Source organism: Myripristis murdjan, chromosome 1, assembly GCF_902150065.1.
Source record: "Myripristis murdjan chromosome 1, fMyrMur1.1, whole genome shotgun sequence".
Taxonomy (NCBI): domain Eukaryota; kingdom Metazoa; phylum Chordata; class Actinopteri; order Holocentriformes; family Holocentridae; genus Myripristis; species Myripristis murdjan.
This window is the reverse complement of record NC_043980.1, coordinates 2,032,290-2,058,423: the sequence shown is the minus strand read 5'-3', so window position 1 is coordinate 2,058,423 and position 26,134 is coordinate 2,032,290. Positions and strand designations below refer to the sequence as shown.

At 46.0% G+C, this 26,134-nt stretch overlaps 2 protein-coding genes across 5 annotated transcripts in view; both read right to left on the bottom strand.

The window, feature by feature from the left end:
• The window catches only part of mark1 (MAP/microtubule affinity-regulating kinase 1), a 35,505-nt gene extending 28,308 nt beyond the window's left edge, over positions 1-7,197 (bottom strand). Inside the window, exon 1 of one of the 2 annotated variants that reach the window (XM_030048568.1) lies at positions 6,831-7,197. In XM_030048568.1, coding sequence (XP_029904428.1) covers positions 6,831-6,881 — 51 coding nt within the window. In that variant the 5' untranslated portion in view covers positions 6,882-7,197. The remainder of the gene's footprint in view (positions 1-6,830) is intronic. The other variant, XM_030048642.1, reaches the window with a different exon arrangement.
• Positions 7,198-11,606: 4,409 nt separating this feature from the next.
• The window catches only part of LOC115357589 (atlastin-2), a 41,667-nt gene continuing 27,139 nt past the window's right edge, over positions 11,607-26,134 (bottom strand). Inside the window, exons 3-14 of one of the 3 annotated variants that reach the window (XM_030049175.1) lie at positions 25,906-26,040; positions 25,638-25,742; positions 23,840-23,890; positions 21,399-21,455; positions 20,957-21,049; positions 19,393-19,531; positions 18,008-18,135; positions 17,757-17,813; positions 17,591-17,662; positions 15,667-16,098; positions 14,434-14,448; positions 11,607-14,003 (exon numbers count right to left, since the gene is read on the bottom strand). In XM_030049175.1, the coding sequence (XP_029905035.1) occupies positions 13,893-14,003; positions 14,434-14,448; positions 15,667-16,098; positions 17,591-17,662; positions 17,757-17,813; positions 18,008-18,135; positions 19,393-19,531; positions 20,957-21,049; positions 21,399-21,455; positions 23,840-23,890; positions 25,638-25,742; positions 25,906-26,040 (1,395 nt within the window). In that variant the 3' untranslated portion in view covers positions 11,607-13,892. The remainder of the gene's footprint in view (positions 14,004-14,433; positions 14,449-15,666; positions 16,099-17,590; positions 17,663-17,756; positions 17,814-18,007; positions 18,136-19,392; positions 19,532-20,956; positions 21,050-21,398; positions 21,456-23,839; positions 23,891-25,637; positions 25,743-25,905; positions 26,041-26,134) is intronic. The other 2 variants (XM_030049255.1, XM_030049338.1) reach the window with 2 other exon arrangements.

Genomic DNA, 26,134 nt, shown 5'->3' with positions numbered 1-26,134 from the left:
CAAAGACAAGAAAAAAAGTCAATTACCAGTTCTTTGAATTATTCTGTTTACACATGCATATCACACATTATCTGATTTGATATGCGCTAATAAGGAATATAAGGAATAAATGCCAGAACAGATATTTAAACAGTGAATTAAAAGGTTACTATATATAACCTTGCCACATATTACCAAAAAAGGCTGTTTTTTGGTAATATGTGGTCATAAATAGGTGATTTTCTAAACTTTCCACCAATGGGATTCCTTGGGACTTTCCCCCTCACTCAGGACAAACTGAGGATACAAAATCAGTTGAGTTTGCTTCTCAGGGTTTTTACATAAAATGACTGGACTACAAGCTGAACTGTTTCTGAAAAAACTCGTCATCAACCGGCCAATCACTGAGCACTGGGGGCGTGGCACGTGACTGCCTGCCGCTGGAGATCAGATCTTTACTGTCCACAGACAAAACACCAAGACCACACCTGCAGAGCACTGAGGGGCGTGGCTCAGGTGTTTCAACAGCAGAGTTCTTCTATTTGCTATGGAAGACGTTTTGTTCATGCTCTTGGTTGCTGGAGCAGCTCTACAGCGCCTCCCGAGGGCAGTTTGATGAAGTCTTTATTTTTTTTTTAAGTTTATTTTACCTGCTTTTTATTTGACACACGTCCCACCTGTCCCAGCTCTGTCCTCATAATCTGACTGGCTGCACGTCACGTGGACCATCACACGTTTTTTTTGTTTGTGCAGACTGAACATCAGACGTGTGGAGGCGTGTTCAGACGTGTCGCATGTCTACGCGTCCGGGAAACATCCAAACCCACAGATTATTTTTGTGGCTGCTGCTGTGACAAATAATCTGGATTTTTTTGTGTTTTATTCATCAGGACGTGTTTGAGTCTCTCAGCTGATTCAAATTTAAAATAAAAAGTTTGAACAAAACGTGCTGAGCTGGCAGGAGGGAGGAGGGGTCAGAGGTCAGGGGTCAGGGGTCAGGAGTCCGGCAGGGGTTCAGTGTCTTGCTCACGGACACTTCAGCAGCATGAACAGCCCATAGTAAATCCATTGGTTGCCATGGTGATGCACAAGCCCTCCAGCAGCCGACTGAGGAAGAGGCAGACGCTCAAGACAGCAGACTGATGATGAGGATGATGTCACATGACACAGTGACCGGGTCAAAGGTCACGCAGTCAGGCGGCGTCTGTGTGAAATCTGCTCCCAGGTCAGCAGAACTTTTCTAAAGTGACTTCTACGAGTCTGAGGAACAACGAGCGGCGGCCCGACACCCGATCCTGCAGTGTATTCTGGGAGAAATCGATGGAGCGGCGGGCGCACGGCTCCGCGGGACGAGCGGAGAGCCGAGCTCGCCGCGCCCTTAAACCCCGAACACACCCACCTGACCTCTGACCTCTGACACGAACACCAGAGAGCAGCTGAGCGTGGAAATTAGAAAAATATAAGAAAAAAAAAGAAAGGAAGAAAGAAAGAAAGAAAGATGGAAACGACATGAAATTAAGACAAAAAAAGTCCTGAAAATTAAACAATAATAATAATAATAATAATGATAATAATGATGATAATAATGATAATAATAATGATAATAATGATAATAATAATAATAATAATAATAATGATGATAAAATGACCTACAAATTTGCCAAAAAGATTTTTTTTCACTTTAAATATAGAATTATATTAATTATAACTGCAGCTCTCTGGATGTTTTTTCCTACTTCTTTGACAAGATTCTAATAATTGCCATTTTCTTTCTTTCTTTGTTTTTAGCTCATTTCATTTTCTTGTGGCCTTTTAAAAATGTTTTGGAGTTTCTCTCTGAGCTGCTCGCTGCCTCTCTGACAGGAGCCAGTCTCATCAGGTCTCATCAGGTCTCATCAGGTCAGAGGAGGATCAGAGGAGGATCAGAGGAGGATCCAGGTCCCAGAGGGTCCGGTTCCTCTCTGTGTCGGGAGGCGGCTCAGGTCCAGCAGAGGAGTGTGTCTGTCAGGCCGGACTCACGTCTCCTCCTCCTGGATTACAGATTTGAATATAATCTGACAGTAAATCTTGTTATTCTGGTCTCTAACGACGACAAATCCCCTCACGCCGCTCGGCGCCGCGGACTCCCGCGCTCCGACCCCGCCGGCACAGCTGAGCCGTAACCATGGCAACCGCTAGCCACATCCTCTGAACGCTCAGAGGGGAAACATCAGGGCCCGGAGACGTGGAGCTGCTCTCTGAGGAATCCTCCACAAAGGCCAGCGTGGGGAAAACACGACTAACAGAAACAGGAGAGGGGAAAAACCAGAGACCGGGACCGGCAGGGACCCGCAGGGACGTCCCGGTGCGGTTCCATGATTCAGTTTACATTAAGGTTAGTGTTTCTGCAGACTGACAGTCAACATGACAATTTCTTTTCATGTTGACTCACTTTATTTATTTTATTTTTTTTAGCACAGCAGCCTGAGAGGCTGAGCCGTCAGCTTCTCTTTTCTTCTCCTGGTTCAGCTGAAGCTCCAGGACGTTTGGCTTTCTGATGTTCTTCTGCTTAAACACTGAGTACTCTGTGTTTACAGGCGCTGGATGAATAAAGTTTGTTGTTGTTGTTGTTGTTGTTGTTGTTGTTGTTGATCAGCAGAGGGCTTTAGGTCCATGCAGGGCGACAGGATGAGGTGAGACAGGAGGAGTCGAGGCTCCAGGCTGCAGACACACATCGCTCACATTCCTGCATCAGCATGACAAAGGGAGGGGGGGGGGGCTGCTCGCATTCCTCCAGGGCCACCAGCACACAGCAACCCCCCCCCACATCCCACCCAGCACCCAGCACCCAGCACCCAGCACCCTGCACCCCCTCCCCACACACACACACACACACACACACCCCACCCTACACCACCCAGCACCCTGCACCCCACATCCCACCCCACACCCAGCAACCAGCACCCCTAACCCGCTACACCCAGCATCATACACCCAACACCCAGTAACCAGTAACCAGCCCCCCCCTCTCTGAGCTGCTGCCTCAGTTTGTGTTTTAAAGGTTAATTTCACACGAGAATCAAAGAGCTGCTGCCCCGGGGCTTCAGGCGTCAGCTGCTCCTCTGATTAACAGGAGTGAGTCATGTTCTGCACACACACACACACACACACACACACACAAACACACACACACACACACACACGCTCAGACGACAGAGAACGCTGCATGTTGGAACAGCAGCATGCCTCAACATCAGTCTGCTCCTGTCCACACACACACACACACACACACACACACACACCAGAGGCACTTGTGAACTGGAGTGGATTAACCCTTCGAAATCGGAGCAGATTCACTTGATTTCTTAACAAAACTGAACAAGAGATGACTCAGCAGTTTGCAAGAAAGAAGGAAAAAAACAAAACAGGGAAATAACAAAGAACCAGAAGAGCAGCTGGAGTGACCCGGCCTCGGGCCCCGGACCACAGTCTGCACACCCGAGTCCAAACCCACCACACACACTCACCTCACCACCACACACACACACAGCTCATACACACACCTGTGGGCCTGAGGCTCACCTACAGGCTCCTTCTGGAAGATTCTCTCTAAATGTTCATTGATCTGCACAAGACAAGACGATAACCTCTGACACAGACCTGGGATCAGATCCTGGGATCAGATCCTGGGATCAGATCCTGGGATCAGATCCTGGGATCAGATCCTGGGATCAGATCCTGGGATCAGATCCTGGGAGCCGGGCTGTGATCAGGTGTCTGGCTGTCTGGATGCTGATTGGCTGATTAAAGCGTGAGGCAGCGGCTGAACTCAGTCCGGTGTCTGTCACACGGTCACACTCTGCCAATCAGCTGCTGACGCCTGCACTTCCTGTGGCCGCAGGATGGAGGCGCCGGTCACACACACACACACACACACACACACACACACACACAGAGTCTCATCCACATCAGTGTCAGTGTGTCTCTCTGAGGCTCTGATACGAGTCACTCTGAGTGAAAGAATCAAAGGTTAGTTTTACGGCTGCAGAATCACATCAAACAGAAAAGATCCGCATGTCTCGTTATCGGTTCAGACCCGGGAGCTCAGCGGCTCACGCTCGGTTTGGGGTCTCTGGAAACCACCGGATCTCCACAGGAATTCAAATGAAGGTTCTGTGGGTTTGAACGGAGCTCGGCGGCGCGGCGGCAGGACCGGCGGAGGTCAAATAAAACGGAGGTTTGTCGTTTCCAAAGAGGTTTGGTTGGTCTGAGGAAGTGAGAGCAGAGCAGCACTCAGATCAGTTCAGCATTTAGGGCTGCCATCAACACACAGACCCTAACCCTAACCCTAACCCAACCCTAACCCTAACCCCTAACCCTAACCCAACCCTAACCCTAACCCTAACCCTAACCTAACCCTAACCCTAACCCCTAACCCTAACCCCTAACCCCTAACCCTAACCCTAACCCTAACCCTCACTGTCAATCAACCCGCTGACTGTTTTTGTTGTTGATTCATCAGTGAATCATTTAATCGATGAAATGTTCAAACTAACGACAGACGGCCAAAGTGATGCTTTCAAACTGCAAAACAAAACACATGGAGGTTAAACTGGACGCTGCAAAACGTCCCGATGCGAGGTCAGATTAGCATTGACGCCACAGCCAATCAGATGCTCAGGATCGGACACATGACAGCATGACCGTGTGGAGGCCATGTTGGGACGACTTCCTCTTCCTTCCTGCTTTTTAGCACAAAGGCCTGGAAAGCGGCGCGTCACTCACCGACCTATCGGCTTTTTTCAGAAGTGGCACCGTGGAGCCCCCTGGTGGTGACGAGTGCACCCTGCTGCTGATGGGACGGGGTCGGAGTCGGGCGTGCTCAGGCTGTTCGTTTGCATTTTGAATTGACACGAAACGGAGAAAAGCGAGAGATTCCTCGCACCTGCAGAGCTTCAGCCGGTCGAGAAAAAAAAGCTCCCGCGCGCACACCTGCGTCGACAGGTGTGCTGCAGGAGTAGGTCAGGACACACAGACGCTCTCACACACTGCTGACTCGAGTGTGTGTGTCTGCAGGATCGGTCATTTCCACGCTCCCCGTTCCCCGTCTGTGTTGCGATGCGTTCTGGTCGCGTTGCATTTTGAGGGAAAGGGCATCATGTCGGCGTCGGCTCATTTGCATAAAGTTGAGGTCCGGGCTATTTTATGCAAATTAGAGGCGTACGGCTCTGAAAACTCCAGAGAAACGTCGGAGCGAAGCGACAGACTCAGTAGCTGCAGGGTTTTTTTTTTTTTTTTTTTTCTGTAACGGCAAGGAAAGTTTCCAGAAGAGCCGCCATGTTGGTCCGGGTTGAAATCTAAGTAGAGGACGGCCCACCAGTGACGTGTTCGTCCAATCAGGGGCAGCGAGGAGGTGTTTGCACGGATACAGGAGGGAGCAGCTGTCAATCATCAGAAGTGGCCACGCCCATCGAGCGTGAATCTCAGTGAGGTTTAAACTCCCACCGTCCCGCCGTGTTAACCGTCGAGGGTCTGAGCGCCAAAACATTGATTTCTTAACTCGAACAAGTCCAGACCTGCACCGACGCCGAGAGGTGGAGATCCACCAAAACCTCCTGAGCTCGCCAGCCTCCGGACGATCAGCTGACCGGCCTGTCTGTGCCTCTTTGGTCTGTCCAGAAAGTTTCACGATGCTGCCTGAATCCTTCCCGCCCCGACGCCCCAACGAGACCAAGCAGAGTCAAAAATCAATCAGCTCTTCCTTGGCCCATGAGCAGCCCGTCCACCAAGTTTCATGCAAATTCATTCACAGTTTTTGGAGATTTCCTGCTAACAAACAAACAAACAAACAAACAAAAGAACAGATGAGGCAGAAAAACAACGGCGTCCAACTCCACCAGGAGAGGCGATGACGTCTTTTTGAAAGTAAAACCAAAGTGTGCCGGAGCTTTCTGTGTGTCCAGGTCACGAAGCTGGAACCAAGGAAAACTAACAAAACAAGGAACACTCTGTGTTTCTTATCTGAAATTAGATTAAAATTATAGAGAAAACGTCTTTAGTTTTTGTCTGTCAGTTCACTTGGCTGTTCATCCTCATGAAGACATTTCTTAAAATGGTCTGATGTTTTGTCGAGTTTTTATTTCAAAATAAAAACTTTTTTTCTGGCCTTTTTGACAAATAGCCCGTATTACAAAAAGACTAAAACTAACACTGAAACTAATAAAAACTAAACTGAAACTAAGATTAAAAAACAAACAAACAAAAAAAAAAACAACTCAAAAATAGCAAATCTGCTTTAAAAACTAATTCAAACTAAACTAAAATTGAAAACAAAAAGTCAAAATGAAACAATAATAATAATAAGAAAAATGAAAAATGCAAAAACTATATTAACTTTAGCTGTAACAAGCAGATGTTTGTTAGTTTTATTATTTTTTACTTCATAAACGACGAGACAACAGGGCCAATCATCAGACTTAGAATCTACTAATTTTCTGTCCACCAACTAATCGACTAATCGGCCGACTGGGAAACTCAAACCGGGAAACTGATGTGAACTTGTGTCAGGGTGCAGAGCTGAGTCACTCCCGGCATCATCCAGCTGAGCTCAGCTTCCTGGCAGGACGTCCCGCCAGCTGCAGCCCCCCGCCGGCCGCGCTGCCTGCCCCAGTCCCGCTGCCTGCACGGATCAATCAGCCTGATCGGGTCGGATCAGAACATGACACACACACACATCTGCCTGTCTGCTGCACACACACACACACACACACACACACACACACACACACACACACACACACAGCATCAGTCATGACCGGTGCTGTGTGTGAGGCTCCACACACACAACAGGCTGCAGACCGAAGCTCACTTACATTTTCCGGCTCTCTCTCACTCACTGTGGGCAATGGCGTCCGGCTCGACATCTTGTGCTTCCAGGCCCGAGTCTAGTCCTCCGGCAGCGGCGGCGGCATGTCCCCGGCTCGGCTTCGGCTTCGGCTGCTCCCCCCCGGAGCCAGGCCAGCTCACCGCGGCTCGGCTGGGATGCTGCCCGGGCGGAGGGAGAGGGAGGCCGGGCGGCGGCTACAGGAAGAGCCGCTGGCAGCCCCGCATGGACACGAGGAGCGCAGAGAGAGAGACAATATGATTTTAATAAAAGTCTTTAAAAAAAAAAAAAAAAGTAGCTGGAGGATGAAAGGCAGTCCGGGCTCAGACAGGCGGGAGGTTTTTAGGTCAAACAGCAGCAGCGGCACTGCAGAGCAGAAAAACCCCGGTGACGTCAGCTGGGTTAAACAGGGGAGCTCCGCCTCCTCCTCCTCTTCATCACCACCGCCACCACCATCATCATCATCATCATCATCATCATCATCATCATCATCATCATCATCATCACCATCATCCAGAGACTAATAATCAACACATATCTCGAAATTTCCTACATCACCACAATTTATCTATATCTATATACATAATTAACATATAACATACTACTAATAATATGTATTTCTATAGTTTTTTTTTTCTATTATTATTATTTTTTTTTGCCTCTGTGAAGTGCTTTGTAACACTGATTTTGAAAAGTACCTTATAAAGATTATTAGTATTATCATCATCATCATTATTACATGTACAATTAAATATATCTGCAAAATAGCTGTAGAACAGAACATGTATATATAAATGTCAAATTTTGTTTAGTTTTCAGGGACTGCCACATGGAAATCATACTTAAAATTATACATTGTGAGCATATATCTGTCCTATATATACATATTATATTCTATATATATATTACAGACAAAATTCATTCCACATATCTTCGATGAAAGTATATTTTATTTTTATTACTCTTATAGGCTATGCAAAGATTTTTTCCCCCCTTTTTTCTTATATTGTTTGTATTGATCCACTTTATTTTCTTATTTGTTGTGTTTAATTTTTCTGAAGATATATATTTCTTCTGGTGACGAGAGATGTAATCTGTATCTATCAACCTATCTATGATATTATTATTAGGACAAGAAAATAGTAACCTGCAATGACCTTATTCCAAATGAATGGCATTTTTTAAAATCTTTCAAAAAAAATTCAAAACTATATTTTTATCATAATGGGGTGCGTCTAAGGTGATCAACAGAGAGATGACGTCATGGTGTTTTGTTTGTTAATTGGCTGTGTGATATTGCTGCAGGGCTGATGTTTGTGTAGTTTCTGCCTCAGACTGACTGTGGCGCTGTTACAGAAGCCTTTCATGTTTTCACCCTCCTGTCTTTTCCAGTCTTCATTCATTCTTTCATTCTTTCCACTTCAGTGAAGAAACACCAATTTTTCCGCTTGTGTTTTGCTGCCACCTTCTGGCCGCCTGTCAGCACTGCAGTTTGACCAGTCAGCCTGAACTGGGAGTTCTGGTGAGTTCGGCTTTAAGATGAATTCAGTTCCTGGTGATGAAGATGTTACATTCAGAGAAAAAAGACATTTAAATACAGAGAGTAAAGACAGTCACAGTTACCCTGTTCCTAACATCTGTAAATAATAATAATAATAATAATAATAAATAAATAAATCCAGATGACAGAAAATACACCCAAACCCAACAGGCTGGAGAATTAATCGATCAAATTAAAACAAGAAAAATAAGAAAAACCTCAGTGTGTGTTCTAGCCAGAGATACTATAATTTTGCATTTTCATTATTTTTTATTTTTCATTTTGACATTTTGTTTTCAGTTTCAGTTTTGTTTAATACGTTTTTAGTTTCATGTTCTAGTGTAGGTTTTTTGTAAAATGGTATTTGTCAGGGCTGAGATTCAAAAAGGTCAGAAACACATTTTATTGTCAAGTAAAATCTCAACAAAACATCACAACATTTAAAAAAATGTCTTCACTGAGGATGAACAACCAAATAAACTGACAGATGGAAACTAAACCATATCTTCTCTAGAATTGTACTTTATTATAGTTAGTTTTTTTGTAAAGTTTTATTTCAATTTCAGTTAAAACTGTTTTTTCACACCTGGTTTCTGTTATTTCGTTAGTGTTTGTTCGTGATAATCTGGGTTCCTCTTGCTGAAGTCTGGTCCCCCGTCAGCAGCAGCAGGTTCTCCCGTTCTACACTGTGATCGTTTGGGTTCCTCTGTGCTGCTGCTGAGGCTTCAGGCTTCCCTTCTCTTCAGGTTTCTGTGGATTTTCCTGCCGGTGAACTCCAGACGCTGAATCCTCCACGTGTTCCTGGTAAACCACCGGCCACAGCGCTGCGTGCCGTCATTTCAGCAACAACAAACAAACAAATAATAATAAAATAACACAGCCAGGCTGTTAGAGCCAGATCAACATGTTTTATTTGTGTAAAACGCACAGGAGCCCCGAGGCTTTGTGACCTCACAGCATGTTTACTTTGCACAAGTTTGCAACAAAATTAAATAACAAAGTTTGCGGGAAAATCTTATTTTATTAGGGTTTTTTTTTATTTTTTGGCATTTGTTTTATTTGGCAGTGACAGCACAGAGAGGCGGGGCAGGCAGGTGAGAGGACAGCCTGCAGCAGAGGGCCTGAGGTCGGACTCGAACCCAAACCCTCAGGGCTCAGCGGGACTCGGCGGGACGCGCTCCACCAGGTGAGCTACAGGAACACCCTTACTTTGTTTTTTCGGGTTGCAGGATTGCAGACAGTCAAATACCCATAATGCCTTGCTCTCCACACCTGGGTCAGCTCTGCCCCGCTGAAGGCCGACCGGTGAACGGGGACGTGCTCTACCTGCTCGCCCTGAAGCTCCTCCTGGAACACAGCGACTCTGGATTCCATGTTTCTGAAATGCCCCCTGGTGGTTAAACAGTGACCTGCAGCAGAAACGTTTCTCGGCTCGTTTCTCGGGTCGAGCTGCTCCAAACAGCTCAGACCGGAGCTGCTTCCTGCTGAATCCAGATCAGCTGGATGTTTCTAGGTTCTTGAGGACGTTCCTCTTCCTCAGTCCTGACAGACGGTGTGGGGCCCTGTGGACATTCTCCAGGGCTAGGGTTAGGGCTATGTTGGGGTCATGATAGATAGATAGATAGATAGATAGATAGATAGACTACTCACAAAAAGTTAGGGATATTTGGCTTTTGGGTGAAATTTATGGAAAATGTAAAAAGTTCATGCTACAGTGATATTATATCATGAAAGTAGGGCATTTAAGTAGAAGCATACACTGGTGATTTCCTCATCTCAAACAATTTCTTGAAACAAAAGCCAACAACAGTGGTGGATATACCACAACAAAAAATGTCAGTGTCAATAACTTGTCATGTGCCCTTGAGCATCAATTACAGCTTGACCACGACGTCTCCTGCTGTTCACAAGTCGACTTATTGTCTGCTGAGGCATGGCATCCCACTCTTCTTGAAGGGCGGCCCTCAGGACATTGAGGTTCTGGGGTACAGAGCTCCGAGCCTCTACACGGCCACTCAGCTGATCCCATAGGTTTTCTATGGGATTCAGGTCTGAGAAAGTGCAGGCCACTCCATCTGAGGTACCCCAGTCTCCAGCAGCCGTTCCCTAATGATGCGACCTCGATGAGCTGGAGCATCAAACACCTGATGTGAATTTTGCCGTTAAGCTCCTTGTTAGAGAACAGCAACTTGTGCAAAAAGTACTGAAACACTGAACAGTTGGACATGTGCATTCAAAAGTTTACAGAAGGTCACATTAAGTTCACCTGTAAAGGTTAGAATGCATTTTAGCTTCATCCTGAAATTTCACCCGAAAGCCGAATATCCCTAACTTTTTGTGAGTAGTGTATATAGATAGATAGATAGACTTTATTGATCCCAGACTGGGGAACTCTTAGAGGTCGGGGTGAGTGGCTGAACTTCCTGTGGAGGGCTGACAGGACAGCATGAAGGCAGGAGAGGTTTCTCTGTCCAACCTTCTGTCCTCCGTCTCCAGGAGAACCTGATGGCCCCTTTTCCTTCAGGTGCAGGTAAATTGCTGAGTCATGATCTGAGGAGTTGGACCTCTTGTGCTGAGTCATGTGTTTGTTTGACTTTGGTGCACAGGTTCCTCGCTGCACTGGACTGCAGACACCAGGTCGCTCCTGTTGTGTGAGCCAGGCTAACGGCTCCCATAGACTTCAAGTCTTTATGCTAAGCTAACAGGAAATGCTACTCATAGGAACTGAACCGCTGGACGTCCAGATGTGGACATGGTGTCCAACATCTGGTCTCAGTCTGGGGATTTTGCCCAAAATGTTGGCGCTGGAGTTGGAGTGTTCCTTTAAAGTGAAATAAACCCAAATTTAATACTACTTTTTATCTAACCCTAAAAAAAACAAAACAAAACACAAACCAGCGGTGCCATAAAACTGAACACATTAACAGTTTTAGAGCGTTCCCTGTAGAACGTAACATGAGCTCACGTTCCTCATCAACCTCCAGGTCACGCTGATGGGCGGCCTTCCTGCCCGTATGAGAGGAGCGTGGCGCTCGTTACCGTCGCACGCCACAGTGACGCGGCGGCCATGTTGGCGTGGCGTCAGGCTGCCCTCACGTGGTTCTGCTGTGTTCCAGCCGCTCGGCGTGGAACCACAGAGAACCTGACGACCTGCTGAGGCTCCAGAGGGACGTCGGCTCACATCTCAAGGTCGGACTACAGAAACAAGACACGGGCAGTCTGTGCGCTGTAGGAGTTTGGTTTAATATTGTATTGAAAAATAAATTAACGAAAATAACTTTAAAATGCAACAGAAAGAGACAAAATCAAGATTATAAACATTCTTTGCCAGCAGGGGGTGGGATTGCAGTGCTCCATGTCAGATTAAATTTACAAATATATATATATAAAAAAAGGAATTTTATTAGACATTATCCACAAATCACGAAAGCATTCCTTTACATCCAGTGAGCTGAACCGAGTCCTACCACCCAACCGCACCGTCGTTGTTCTTCCAGCTACAAAAAGGTCTAGAAAATTTATTTATATATGTATATTTCATACACATGCCCTACGTCTGATGAGGCTTTAGAAAACTAAAACTGTACAAAAACAAAAAGCACACGTTGGTGATCTCGCTGTGGATGGAATGATGATTCGATTAAGAAAACGTGAGTCAGTGCACAGAGACGACCTCCGACCCCGAGCCGCCGCCACCACGCCCCCTACTGGAGAACAGCTGCCACAAAACACTGCAAAAAAATAATAATAATGATCTAATAAAATCCCGAAATAACAAATGGTTTCTGGGATATTCTCGGCGGGTTCCGGTGACTCGGCGCTTTGAGAGCTTCCGACCCTGGAATGTGACGAACTTCCTGCTGGAACAGGAAGTTGGGGGGCGGAAATAATTCAAAAGTGTTAAAAAAAACAACAACAAATCAGTTAGAGGAAAAAAAAGTTTGATGTTTACAAATCTATGATGGTGTTTTTGTTTAAAATATTTGTTTAAATTTCACTGGCTCAACATGACGTCACCTTTAAAGGCCGGATTTTGATAATTTACAAAAAATAAGAAAATAATTGTCATGAAGAAAAGCGCTTTATTTTGATGGGTTGTGTGAGGGGGCGGGGCTTTTCAAGAATCAGTTTTATCTTATGGGTTGGATTTTTATTTGCACCCACCTGATGTCATATGTGATGTCATACTGTACTTCCTGTTTTCAGGGAAGTGAAAGTCGAGGATTTTTGGGCATTTTTTTTTTATTAAACAGGGTTACGGTTTATTAGCAGACGGCTGTATTTTCATGGTAAATATTCTAATAAAGGTTAAAGAATAATATTTTTATTTAATTGTGAGTGAATTTTAAAATCTGGGGTTTTTGTGAATCTAACAACAGAACGTCAAACTGTCGGTGAAATTTTAGGGCAGAAGATTTGATTCATCACTTTTTGTTCTACGTGTTTTTTTTTTTTTTTGCAGTGTGTTGTATTTCCCCGGAGCGGCGGGGGGGCGGGGGGGCTGCAGGGGGGTTTGGGGGGGCCGAGGGTCGCTCTCCTTCAGATGAACCGCCTCTGGAAGAGATTTGGCTTCAAAACACCCAACACTGAACAGAACCATGTAAAAAATGTGCTGAAACATGTGGATGATGCTACAACTGAAACCAAGCGCTGAGCAGCAGTGTGATGTCATGATGTGACTCCGCCTCCAGCCTCACTTTAGTGTTTTTAATTTACAAAAGAAAAAAAAAAAGGAGGAAGAGGAGGAGGAGGAGCGAGAAACTGCAGGGGAATAACGGAATGAAACATCAGGAATCTTCTGTAGAGCGTCGGGTCGCTGCGGCTCGTTTCCTGTGGCGCCCGGACGCCGCCGCCGCTTTGCGCTCGTTAACAGCCGGCGTCTGATTGGCTGACGAAGCGGTGAAGCTGATTGGTGCGCTCGGTTTGCTGCCTGCGATTCCCCGGTCGGCCTGCAGAGTAAAGCTGTAAACTTTGGTTCTGACCTCCGCCTCCGACACCGACCAGCACCAGGACAGACAGACGGACAGACAGACGGACAGGGAGGGGGCGGAGTCAGGAAGGAGGCGGAGCTGTGAAGGAGGAAATGAGGAGGAGGAGGAGGAGGAGTGGAGGATTTGTGGTCATGCTCTTCATTCACATAAATGGGAACTGTCAGTGTCAAGTCGTCATTCAAGTGGTAAACACACCTGCGGTAAAACTAAAAAATGTACAGTGATGGCCCCGCCCACCAATAAATACTTTAACCCCGCCCACTGACAAAAAAAAAAAAAAAAAAAAAAGAGGAAAAAAGAGGGAAAACAAAGAAGAATCGGCTTCCTCCAGATGAACAGGTGAGTCTTTAAACTACGACCAGCACGGCGTGGACCGTGATCTACGGCGCCGTCGGGAGGAGACGGCGTCCGGCGGCTCACCGGCCTAAAAAAATGTCTGTTTGTTTGAGAACCGAGCGGAGGGGCGGCGACGGGGAGGGGGGGCAAGGGGGGGGAGGGAGGGCGGCCGGCGGCGGCGCTGCTAGTTTTTCTTCTTGACGTTGTTGTTGGAGGCGAGCCGGGGCCGCGGCGCCGGGATCAGGCTTCCCAACGGGACTCGACTCCGAGCCACCTCGAAGAGTTTGGAAAACACCTGCGGACACAGAGGAGGGGGCGGAGTCAGAGCCAAACACACATCCGACAGCCCGACTCACCTGCACAGGTACACTGCTGACTTCACCTGGTAACAGTGCAGAATGGTGTGTACACACGGAGCAGGCAGGTCGACTTTCTACATCTGCTCAGCTTCTGGATTTACTGTTATTTACTGTTATTTGTTATTATTTATTGTTGTATGGAAGATGCCATGTAAACAAAGACTGACTGAAATATAAAGTTCATGTGTTTGTTCCTGTTACAGCTGCCAAAATACACACACACACACACACACACACACACAGGGAGAAGTGTTACTGATAAACACCTGAGCAGAGCGTCAGTGTGTGTCGGTGTGTGTGCCCACAAAAAAAAAAACAACAACATGACAAGAGGAGCAGAAACTCCCATGATTCCACAGTGCTCACCTTTCGTGGAGTCCTCTGACAGCGAAAAGAGAGAGAGACAGAGAGAGAGAGAGACGGGTTAGAGGAGGAGAAGGAGGAGGAGGAAGGAGGAAGGAGGAAGGAGGAAGGAGGAGGTCATTTTAATGATTAGAAATATCATTTTCTTGTCATTTTCTAAAATATTGTTTTGCAAATTTTCAGAGTAATTTTTTTGTTAGTTTTCTGGTATTTGTTTTGCTAATTGTGGGATAATTTTTGTGTATATTTAGGTTTTTCCTTTATTTAACTACATTCTGGTATCTGTTTGCTACCAACAAAATAGAATGAGGTGATTACCTTATGATATTTTAATCACCACTTTGAATTTATTTGACCTGTGTGACACCAGGATAACTCCACAATGAACACAAGCCAAAAAAGGTTTAAAAAAAATAAACAAATAAATACTCTGAGATTCCTTATAAAAACTAAAATCCCAGTCAGTAAAATATTCCTCTCTTGGTCGATGAAAAGTCTAAACCAATGGGAGATCAGTTTGTCAGAGTGAGGCCGGTCTTTTGGACGGTAGACCCTCCTGTTCTGTTCACATTTTTGAAAATCTTATGTTTGTGGTCAATTTGACGCCGTCAAAAACCTCCACAAAATTATTATCACTAAAATTGTTATCAAAGTTTATGTGTCAGATACTTTATGTTTCTTTGCTGATGACCTAAACAGCCCTTTAAATAAAACATAACCCCCCCCCACTTATACATCCAGTATTCCTATTACGCCACTATGGAAAAATATGCAAATCACCATAAAATCTCACTGATTGACCTAAAATTGGAAAGAAACATTAATTTCTGGTGTTTTAATGGCTTTATATTATTTCTAAGTACAGATTTTTGTTATTTATAACCGATGCGTTACAAAGTGTGTACAGGACATTGAAAACATATCATCATGTCAATTTACCCGGTAATACCCATTACATTAGGAAAACTGATTCAATATGAAGCAATAAAAATGATGTTAATCATTTATTTAGAGACGTTAAATATTGAATCGGATCAAATTGACCTCAAACATAATAGGAGGGTTAAACAGAGGCAGCACTCGGTTGTTTGGTCTGACGGCCTGTCAGTGTTTGTTTTCCAGAACCAGAAACCAAACTTGAGCTTTGGGATGAAATAAAAACGACAAGAGAAGAGAAACGGAGAGAGAGACTGATGCAGACAGGTAAAGGACCCATAAGCCCCGCCCCCCTCTCACCTGTTCCCAGAGGGTTTCGGCCACCTGGTCGATGACTCCGCCCACCTCCCGGAACTCCCCGGAGTACTTGACGTAGGCCCAGGTGCAGAGCGCCGCCAGGGCCACGCCCATCACCAGGTTGCAGAGCGTGGCCACCGAGCTGATGCCCACGAAGCCGGTGACCAGCGACGCCACGTACATGACGAACATGACGGCGAAGAGCGTGGCGGGCGTGCGCGCCGCGTAGAAGATGTTCTTGCCGTCGTTGTGCTTGGTGAAGTTGGCGTAGGCCTCGTCCAGCTCCGCCTCCAGCTGCTCCTGGTAGCGCCGGCAGAACTCCTCGCCGCCCATCTTCTTGACGGAGCGGAAGTGTCGCACCGACGCCTGCCGCAGCTCGCCGTGGCGGCGCTCCAGCTCCGCCGGAGACATGTAGGGCTTGTCGCCGCCGCAGACCTGAGGTGGGACAGAGCGGAGGTCAGAGGTCAGCAGCTCGCATCACACACTCGCATTAAAAAAACATGTCACACACTCGCATTTAAAAAAACACGTGAATCAACACCAGCTGTAGTCGGGACGATGTTATTTAAAGGTGAGGACACAAAGGGCGTGTTTCGCTGTTGCTATGACAACACATGACATCACAGCCAGCAACTGAGCAGCAGCAGGTGTGATCAGTCCGCACGGCTGACTCCAGACCCGGGACGCTTTGGGCTTTAAGGTTCTGGAGGATCTGATGGAACTGGACTGGACTTTGGCAGCATTCCCGCTCTTTATGGGAATCGTTTTCCAGAACTTTTCCAGATTTTATCCTGTGCCCTTGAGCGTCGACGTCAGCAGCCGCTCACGCGCTCCGCTCAGAGCGATCTGAAGTGGACAAACATCTCAAACTTGCATGAAACTGGCAACCTCTGTGCTCGGTGCATGTTGTTGTTGTTTACTGACAGAGCAACAGGACATCAGTGTGCTGATCACCAGTGTTGGGACCAATTCCTCACAAAACTAATAAGTTACAATTACTAATTACTTCTGTAAAAAAGTAATTTGGATTACTACTCAATTACTGCTGCAGAAGAGTAATTCAATTACTGGGGAAAGTAATTTTTATGATTACTTTTTTCTTTTCTTAAATCCTCTTATAAACGCACATATTTTTGCGTTGCTGTTGCAGTGTGGACATTGCTGTCAAATTTCATCTCTCATTGTCAGTGTTGGGCACGTTACTTTGAAAAAGTCATTCATTACAGTTTAAAGTAGTGATACTAGCTTGTCCAGGTGGGGAATTGAACCCCCGGTCTTCTGTACGGCAGGAGGAGATACTATCCGCTCTGCCATCGGGGAACATGTACGCTTTTTGTAATTTGTGCTGAGTCAGTCTCCATGCATGTTGATAAGTTAGGAAAAACTGCAAAGTCCAACCAGTTTGAAAATTGACACACCGCTTTTTCTCCACGACGCACATTTTTAATAGGATAATAAAATAATAATAATTATTAGTAGTAAGTAACGACACATTTTATTGTCAATAACGGTAACGGCGTTGTAACGGGGGAAACAGTCATTTCTTTGATCACTCGTTACTGATAAAAGTAACGCCGTTAGTAACGCCGTTTCTTTTTAACGCCGTTACTCCCATCACTGCTGATCGCAGCTCTGCTTCTGCAGTTTTATGACCCAGTTGGGCTTCCGTACAGGTGACACTGCAGCACGCCAAAACATCTCAGCCGGGTACGACCATCCGGCTGCTGAAACCATGAAACATGAGCTGAGGGAAATATCTGAAAGCGCGACATCAGCCAAACATAATTCCCCAGGATATCATTTATAGTTCCAGCTCGCGATATCGGTTTTCAGATTCTGCAGTCACAGTCCGAGTCACGGGTCTCCGTGTCATCCAAACAGGAAGTGAGAAACCTGTGTTTGTTATAAACAGGAAGTGATGCGTTACCTGCTCCATGCTTTTGTTGTAGACATCTTTGGCTCCAGCTACAGCTGCAAGGTTATTGGCTTCAGCCGTTGCCTAGGTAACACAACAGAAAAGATGTTAACGTTATGATTACAGCTGTACAGGTTTGTTGGATGTTTACTGATGTGACAGACAGGTAGGAACTCACCTGTAGCATTGACTTGGGGTGAGGCAGCTCCTCTCCCTGGTAGATCTTCATGTACGACTGAAACACACAAAAAAATTATTTTCATCATGCAAGTGGTTTTTAAGACCTAAAAAATCTTCTGTAAGACACTCAGACTTTCAGGGGCCTTAAATTCAAGTCGTGGAGCTTCAGACTTTGTTTAGAGTTTGTTAAGGAGCGGCAGGAGGCCTGAGGTTCAGAGTCAACAGGATGAGATGTTGTCGTGAACTGACCTTAAAGTAGTGCAGCAGGTCTCTGCAGGTCACCTTGACTCCTCCGATCTCCTTCTCCACCAGGTTCTCTGGAGACAGCAGCGTGGGTACCAGGTTCACCAGCTCCGTCTTGAAGTCATCGTCGATGTCTGGACGGGAGACACAACAGCCTCTGAACACCAGCCACCGCCTCAACGGCAGAGAGTTTAACACCGACCGCCTCAACGGCAGAGAGTTTAACACCGACCGCCTCAACGGCAGACAGGTTGAGGGCCCATGCATACCCGACGTAAAAGACGGAAACGGAGACGGAGACGGACGGAGCATTTCGTCCGTCCTGTCCGATTATTTCGTCCGTCATTTTGCACGAAGCGGGTGAGCTTGCGATTACGGACGAAACAGAGCAATACCATCGGAAATTGCGGGGGCAGTATTGAGTTTATAGTCCAGATTGTCACCAAATCACTAGAGTCACAAAGAAGATCTGCAAAGGCTTTTAAAAATGGAGCGTTGTGTTGCAACTTCTCAAAAGTTGGAGCAGACATCCTGAAATACTGGAAATGCCGCTCGTCATCCATTTCCTGCATTGGCAGCACCAAACACCAAAACTCCCCATTGAAGGGGCGGCTGAGGTTTAGTGGCCTCACATTACAACGATGTGTTTTATTTTTTTTACATTTGTGGAGCAAATACAATAAAAGGACTTCTTCCACAGTCGCCATGTTTTATTAATGCCGGTTTATTGACGCTCGGCACTGCCATCTAGAGGAAGTGTTGTGTTAACGCGCACCCCAACACAAAAGACGTATGGAGGTATGAAGGGTATACACGTATAGGACGGACGGATGAAAAAAGGGTATGAATGGGCCTTAACACCGACTGCTTCAACAGCAGACACGTCCTGTCACCTACATCTGCTAACCAACCAACAGGAACGCAGCATAAAATCCCACTGATCAACCCGACACTGGAGCTAAACCCAGAGATGGAGGTAAAACAAGCAAAATGACATGTCTGGGATTCCAATAAAGAAGAAAACCTCCGGGTCCACATTCTCGTCTTCCTTCTCTTCTTTGGATTCTGTCCAAACACGTTCATATCACGTGATATTAATAATTAAAATTAATACATTAATACCACAAAGCTCCATTCTTGCTGAGCGTCACTGTTCACCACTACAGCAGCGCAGATGGATCACGTACGCTGATGATGTTTTCTTGTATATTGACGTGTGCTGTAGCCTGTATACAGTCGACAGACATCAAACATGATGTCGTATCCAGGTTTATTAGATCCATGTCACACAGAACGGCTTGCAATAAACTTGTAATGCAGCTGAAATCTGACACCGAAGTCAGTGGGATGTCTCCTTCTTTATACATTCTTGGACTGAAACTAGCCGTTACCTTTGAGGCGGCCGTCGAAGTGCGGGTTGGTGGCCACCTTGAGGCCGGGGTGCGGCAGCAGGAAGCAGCTGATGTTGGAGAAACAGGAGTGGATGTGCTTCCTGACGTTCTGCAGCTCCTCGTGCTGGTTCTGCTTCACCTGAACACAGCGGGACAGCAGGTTAACGCTGGTGACTGCAGGAAGATGACGGGACTTTGACTTGGAAATAAAGGGAAGGGACAGTCAGCGTGACACCAGACGAGTTCACACAGTGATGATTCAGCCTGTTCCTCACAGATTAAACTGCATTTTGCATTGTGACGACATTACAGAGCTTCAGTGAGACACTGTACCTCGACCACACCTCACTTTTTCTACCGGAGCTGTACACCTGAAATTATGGCATGACTGATGACCTCATCGGATTACGCCATGACTTTCTCAAAGGTTTTCTTTCTCCTGTTTTCTTTTTTTATTTATTTTTTTACATGTGAAGCTTAAAAGTGACCCTGATATTATTCCAATCATCATTTAATTTACTGCCATGAGAGGGCAGCAGATCACACACTCGTACATGTTCCTCGTTTGAACAATCGCGGTTACTGTTTCTCTGACTGAGAGTTTGTAAGGAGTCGTGAGAGTTTTAGTGAGCTGCTCCGACTCTGCAAGCTGACCTCTGCACAGGCGGCTAATTCTGCTAAAAAATTAAGAAAAATCAAGATTTTTCACTATTTTCTGAAATTTTATGGACCACTTTCCCGCAGCCCAAGGCGACATCGACAAACACCTTGTTTTGTCCCGACCAACCGTCCTCAAATAGAAGATATTTAGTTTACTTCCACAGAGGACTAAAGAAACCCAAAAATATTTGCATTTGAGAATCAGATGAATTTGAGATTTTCTACTTAAAAATGTCTCGAAACGACTTAATTGATTATCAAAACAGTTGATGATTCATTTAATACTTGCCAATTGTAATTGTTACAGCTCTAATCCAGTGGTTCTCAAACTGTTTTCAATGATGTTCCTCCTTTGAAATCATTTTTCAGCCAAGTTCCCCCCCATGACCAGAGCAAAAACAAAACATTGCTATGAAAAAAAAGCAGCCAATAAGGAGGTCCAACCGAGCTCCATCAGTGTGAACCAACAACCTGATACTGAGCAGATTCTCTTGTGTCTGTTTCTGCTTCCTCTTCTTCTTCTCTGATTTTATGATTTTATGTGTGCATGTTTTTTTATCTTGTGCGGGCAGTGCATTTTAAATTATTTATTTTATTTAAATTATTTTATTTTATCTTATTTTATTGTTTTATCCTATTGTGTACTTCACCTTTTTATTCTGCTTCTACTGTGTTATCTAGTTGTTTTTTATCTTGTTGTGCAGCACTTTGGAAAACTTTGTGTTTTTTGTTAATTCTTCCTCCTTGTTTCCAGCTATATCGCTTGTGATACAGTTGTCTTCCCGGCCATGAGTGATATTTTTTAAATCATCATCCAAACCCCCTGCAGGACTCCAGCCTCCCATTAGGGATACGCACATCCCCGTCCCCTCTACCGTCCACCTGTCCCGGGTGAACGTCGTACCTGTAGTCGTTTCTCCAGGAACCTCCGTCCGCCCTCCAGGCCGTACGGGTGCTCGTAAGGATAACTCCAGTCTCTGATCAGGAACATCAGCGTCTGTTCAAACACACTCAGCTTAACACAACACGACACCTGACCCAGGACCAGCATCTGAACACAACTCAAACACCGCCTGGAAACAGATTCCTAATGTCTGCGAGATTTATCTGGTGAAGTTAAACATTACATTACAAAAAAAAAAAAAAAAAAAATCAAATAAGAGAATAAAACAAAGCCCAAATCAATTCAACTGTTTTTTAGGTTTAGTTTATTTGTACTACAAATAAATAAAAACTGCACCCTCCTTTGGTTAAAAGGACAGGGCAGTTTTCAATATTTTACTCAAACAATGTGTGGCCGTGTAAACATTATCTGGAGCACGGTGAATAATGTCGGCCAGTCGTACCTGAAAGGGTTTCTCATAAACCTCCTCCATGGCCAGTCTGCCGTACTCAGTGAAGAGCTGCAGAGAGGAAACAGACACGGGGGGTTACCACTCCATCTAAATAACTCTCTGTCGCTCTACAGCTCTGCAGCGGCCCAACAGAACAAACACATCATCTGCCTGTTCAGTCTACAGGCGAGCAGCATCGTAAGGAAATATGAGCTTCCTCTGTTCACTCTGCTGCTTTCTGACAGGAGAAGGACATGAAGGCAGCAGGGGGGTCAGTGAAGGCAGCAGGGGGGTCAGTGAAGGCAGCAGGAGAGTCAGTGAAGGCAGCAGGAGGGTCAGCGAAGGCAGCAGGGAGGTCAGCGAAGGCGGCAGGAGAGTCAGTGAAGGCGGCAGGAGGGTCAGTGAAGGCAGCAGGAGAGTCAGTGAAGGCAGCAGGAGAGTCAGTGAAGGCAGCAGCAGGGTCAGTGAAGGCGGCAGGAGGGTCACTGAAGGCAGCAGCAGGGTCAGTGAAGGCATCAGGAGAGTCAGGGGTCAGTGAAGGCGGCAGGAGAGTCAGTGAAGGCAGCAGGGGGGTCAGTGAAGGCAGCAGGGAGGTCAGTGAAGGCGGCAGGAGAGTCAGTGAAGGCGGCAGGAGGGTCAGTGAAGGCAGCAGCAGGGTCAGTGAAGGCATCAGGAGGGTCAGGGGTCAGTGAAGGCAGCAGGTCAGTGAAGGCAGCGGGAGAGTCAGTGAAGGCAGCAAGAGGGTCAGTGAAGGCAGCAAGAAGGTCAGTGAAGGCGGCGGGAGAGTCAGTGAAAGCAGCGTAAGGGTCAGTGAAGGCAGCAGCAGGGTCAGTGAAGGCATCATGAGGGTCGGTGAAGGCGGCAGCAGGGTCAGGGTCAGTGAAGGCAGCAGCAGGGTCAGTGAAGGCAGCAGCAGGGTCAGGGTCAGTGAAGGCAGCAGCAGGGTCAGTGAAGGCGGCAGAGCAGAGTCAGTGAAGGCAGAAGCAGGGTCAGGGTCAGTGAAGGCAGCAGCAGGGTCAGTGAAGGCAGCAGCAGGGTCAGTGAAGGCAGCAGCAGGGTCAGTGAAGGCAGCAGCAGGGTCAGTAAAGGCAGCAGCAGGGTCAGTAAAGGCAGCAGCAGGGTCAGGGTCAGGGTCAGTAAAGGCAGCAGCAGGGTCAGTGAAGGCATCATGAGGGTCAGTGAAGGCAGCAGCAGGGTCAGTGAAGGCATCATGAGGGTCGGTGAAGGCATCATGAGGGTCGGTGAAGGCAGCAGCAGGGTCAGTGAAGGCATCATGAGGGTCAGTGAAGGCATCATGAGGGTCAGTGAAGGCAGCAGCAGGCTGGTGGCTTGGTTCAGTGGTTAGCTGCTTTATATGGTTTCCTTCACACTGTCAGCACTTCAGCATGAACATGAGCTTTGAGAAATGCTGTAATCCTGCGGGGAATTTCCCTCCGAGGGATTATAAACATGAAGCCGCCTGGGCTCGTTCCCCTCTGCCAGCCCAACAATGGACATGTTCAACACTTCAGCCTCTCTTACACACACACACACACACACACACACACACACACACACACACACACACACACACACACACACACACACTGCTCTATCAGACATCATTCACGTCAGTGCAGCCTGTAATGGCCAGACAACACATCGCCCCCTTGTGGATGTTTGCTGCATTAACGGCAGAACAGCGAATACGTTTGTAAACTGAAACTCTGCATCGGCAGCGGACCGTCACACGCTGCAGTGTGTGTTTGCTGCCATAGCAACGTGTACACAATGCCTGTATTATGATTCATACACGTTTAAAACAATGAACAAAACAGCACATCCACAGTAAATATCTGATGTGTAGCTTTTTAATCCAGATATCGTGATGCCGAGCTCAGCAGACGTAAGTTATCGTGCAGAGAGCGTTGCTAGCTGTTGCTAGCTTGGTAAACATAAACCTTTTAGCCTCAGTGGCTGTTTGTCTCCGTGCTGTATGGTGCAAAATAATTTCTGTAGTTGTCACAAGACGGAGCAGACAAGCAGTTCCTCCGCTCAGAGGGCCGGTGGCGTCGTGAATTCAGTGCAGCATCGCATTCGTTAAGGGGCGCGGCTGCACGGAAAAGTCACGCATTCTTGAATTCTGCACAAGGCACAACCGACCGGCTGCATATACCGAATAAAAAAAGAATCACACTGCACTTCTCTGGCTAAATGTAGAGCCATGACTTGTGAGATATGCGGATACAAGCAGTTTCTCTGCTTAGTTTAGTTTTCAGCTGTCATGGAAAAAGTGTTGGTGAGAAACTGACCAGCAGCGGTGTGTGTGTGTGTGTGTGTGTGTGTGTGTGTGTGTGTCAGGAAACATTTCCTCCGATTAAATCAGCAGGTCCGTTTCCTGCCGTCTGACAACCAAACTGTGTGATGCTGGATGTGCTGTGTGTGTGTGTGTGTGTGTGTGTGTGTGTACAGACCTGGAGGTGCTGCAGGTCGTCTTCCTGGACGTTCTGAGACAGGTTGTAAACCTGAAACACAACAAGGACTCGTATCAAACTGCTCATCAGCTCACTGGACCTTTATTTTTTTTTTAATACTTTATTTGTAGCCATCATTTGCTTTTCATCTTGTTATTTTTTAATTTTTAATTTTCTTTTTCTTGTTTTTCTTGTTTGTTTTTTTTTCTCTTCCCTTGTGGATTTTCATTTGTTGTTTGTTCTGTATCACTTGTACCAGGATTTAGGAAGACATGAGGATGGTGGTAGCTTTCACTGGTGTCTGCTGTTTACTCATTGTTGTTGTTTTTGTTGTTATTGCTGTTGTTTTTTTTTTTTTTTTTTTTTTTTTTTATATTTCTTTCTGTTTACACTTTCTGCTTTTGTTGTCTATCTGTACGCTTGAGTAAGGTCAATTACTTCCCATACACTCTTTTAGCGAAGGTCTAGGGAAATAGAAGATCTTTGTCGAGTTGTAATGAAATGTATGGTGAAGATGGATGTTTGTTTAAATTTGATATTATTATTTCTATTATACCTACTCATTAATTACGTTTTGTATTGTAACAGGCAAAGGGTGTTTCACTGGACCTTTAACCAAGTGTTCAAGTGTTTACTCCCTTAAATACTTCATGTTGGAGGTCACTGTAAAATAATATACCTAGGATATCCAAAAATGCCTCATAATATATCAAACATATTCATCATATCTTAGCACTGACATGTTTAATTAGAATTAAAATAAGTAGAAAAATTAATGATCTTGCCTTTTTCCCCACTGTTGTTCACAAAAATTAAAAACCTCTGAGCAACATGTTAACAGAGGTGGAAGTGACCAAATACTTGTTCCTCCTGTTACTGCAATCAAGCAGGTTTTGTTATGTACTTGTACTTTTGAGTATTCTTTAAAGTCACCAATTTGACTTTTCCTTCAGTCCATTCGTCCTTGAGTTTGTCCTTCACTGCTTTTTAAATCAGATCCATTACAGAGAACAGATGATCAGTGACACACTGTGGGACCTTTCACAATAAAAGCCCAGTCAGCAAAGATGAAAAGAGGAACCTGCTTCTGCTTTGTTGCATCGACTTTTCATCATTCTTTCAAATTTCACAATAAAAGCTACACCATAAAAAACTGCAGCATTTAGACTCAACTGAGAACCATGCGGACTCAACCATCACATGATGTGCTCCTTCCACATGTGTCAGTTGAGTCTACAGGGTCCTCACTTCAGTTTTAGTGTAATGCCCCTTTAAAAGCATGCAGTGTGCAGCGTGTTCTCTGGAAAAGATCCCAGCTAACACAGTTACTGTTTGGAAAAAGGAGCTCAGTCACTTTTACTGCCAGGACATTTGACATGAGACACTTTGGACTTTTACTGCAGGACATTTTTACTGCAGTACTTCTACTTCTACTGCAGTCACATACCAGCAGAGGAACAGTACTTCTACTTCTACTGCAGTCACATACCAGCAGAGGAACAGTACTTCTACTTCTACTGCAGTCACATACCAGCAGAGGAACAGTACTTTTACTGCAGTCAGATACCAGCAGAGAAATAGTACTTCTACTGGAGGAGCAGTTTGTAGTACTCCACTGCATATTAGACCAGTGAAAGTAACTGGAACATTGAAAGCATGAACTTTTGAGTGTTTGTGGCCCTAAAAAAAAAAAAAAAAAGAAAGGTAGACCATCCCTACACTTCCTAACTGACTCTGGGCTTCAAACTAGCAACTCCCGGGCCGGGTGTGGTGAAGAGGAGGTGAGGAGGAAGCTGACCTGGACGGAGCTGGTCATGGTGCTCAGGGCGAACAGCGTGGCGCAGTCTTTGATGGTGGACTGGCTGTCGAACGCCCCCTGTGTGTCGATGAGCAGAACTGCAACCTGAGGAAACACAGCGACGCCCCGGGCTGTTAGTCTGCTTAGTACACAGGATATTAAAAAAGTTTTTATTCTGGTTATTCTGACCGACACTATGAAAACTAAACTTCTTCACCGACACGTGTGTGTGATGTGTGTGATGTGTGTGTGATGTGTGTGAGCGCACCTTGCAGCCGTCTGGTTTCTCCACCACGAACACGTCGCTCCAGGCCAGGATGCCGGTGGTCTCGCGCTCGCAGCCGCCCCGCCACGAGAAGCCGGTCAGGGGCTCGTCCTGCCCCCCCATCCAGCTGCCCGATGTCTGCAGGACACACACACACACACACACACACACACACACACACACACACACAGAGCTGAAACATTAACTACCACACTGCTGATCAGCTGTCACT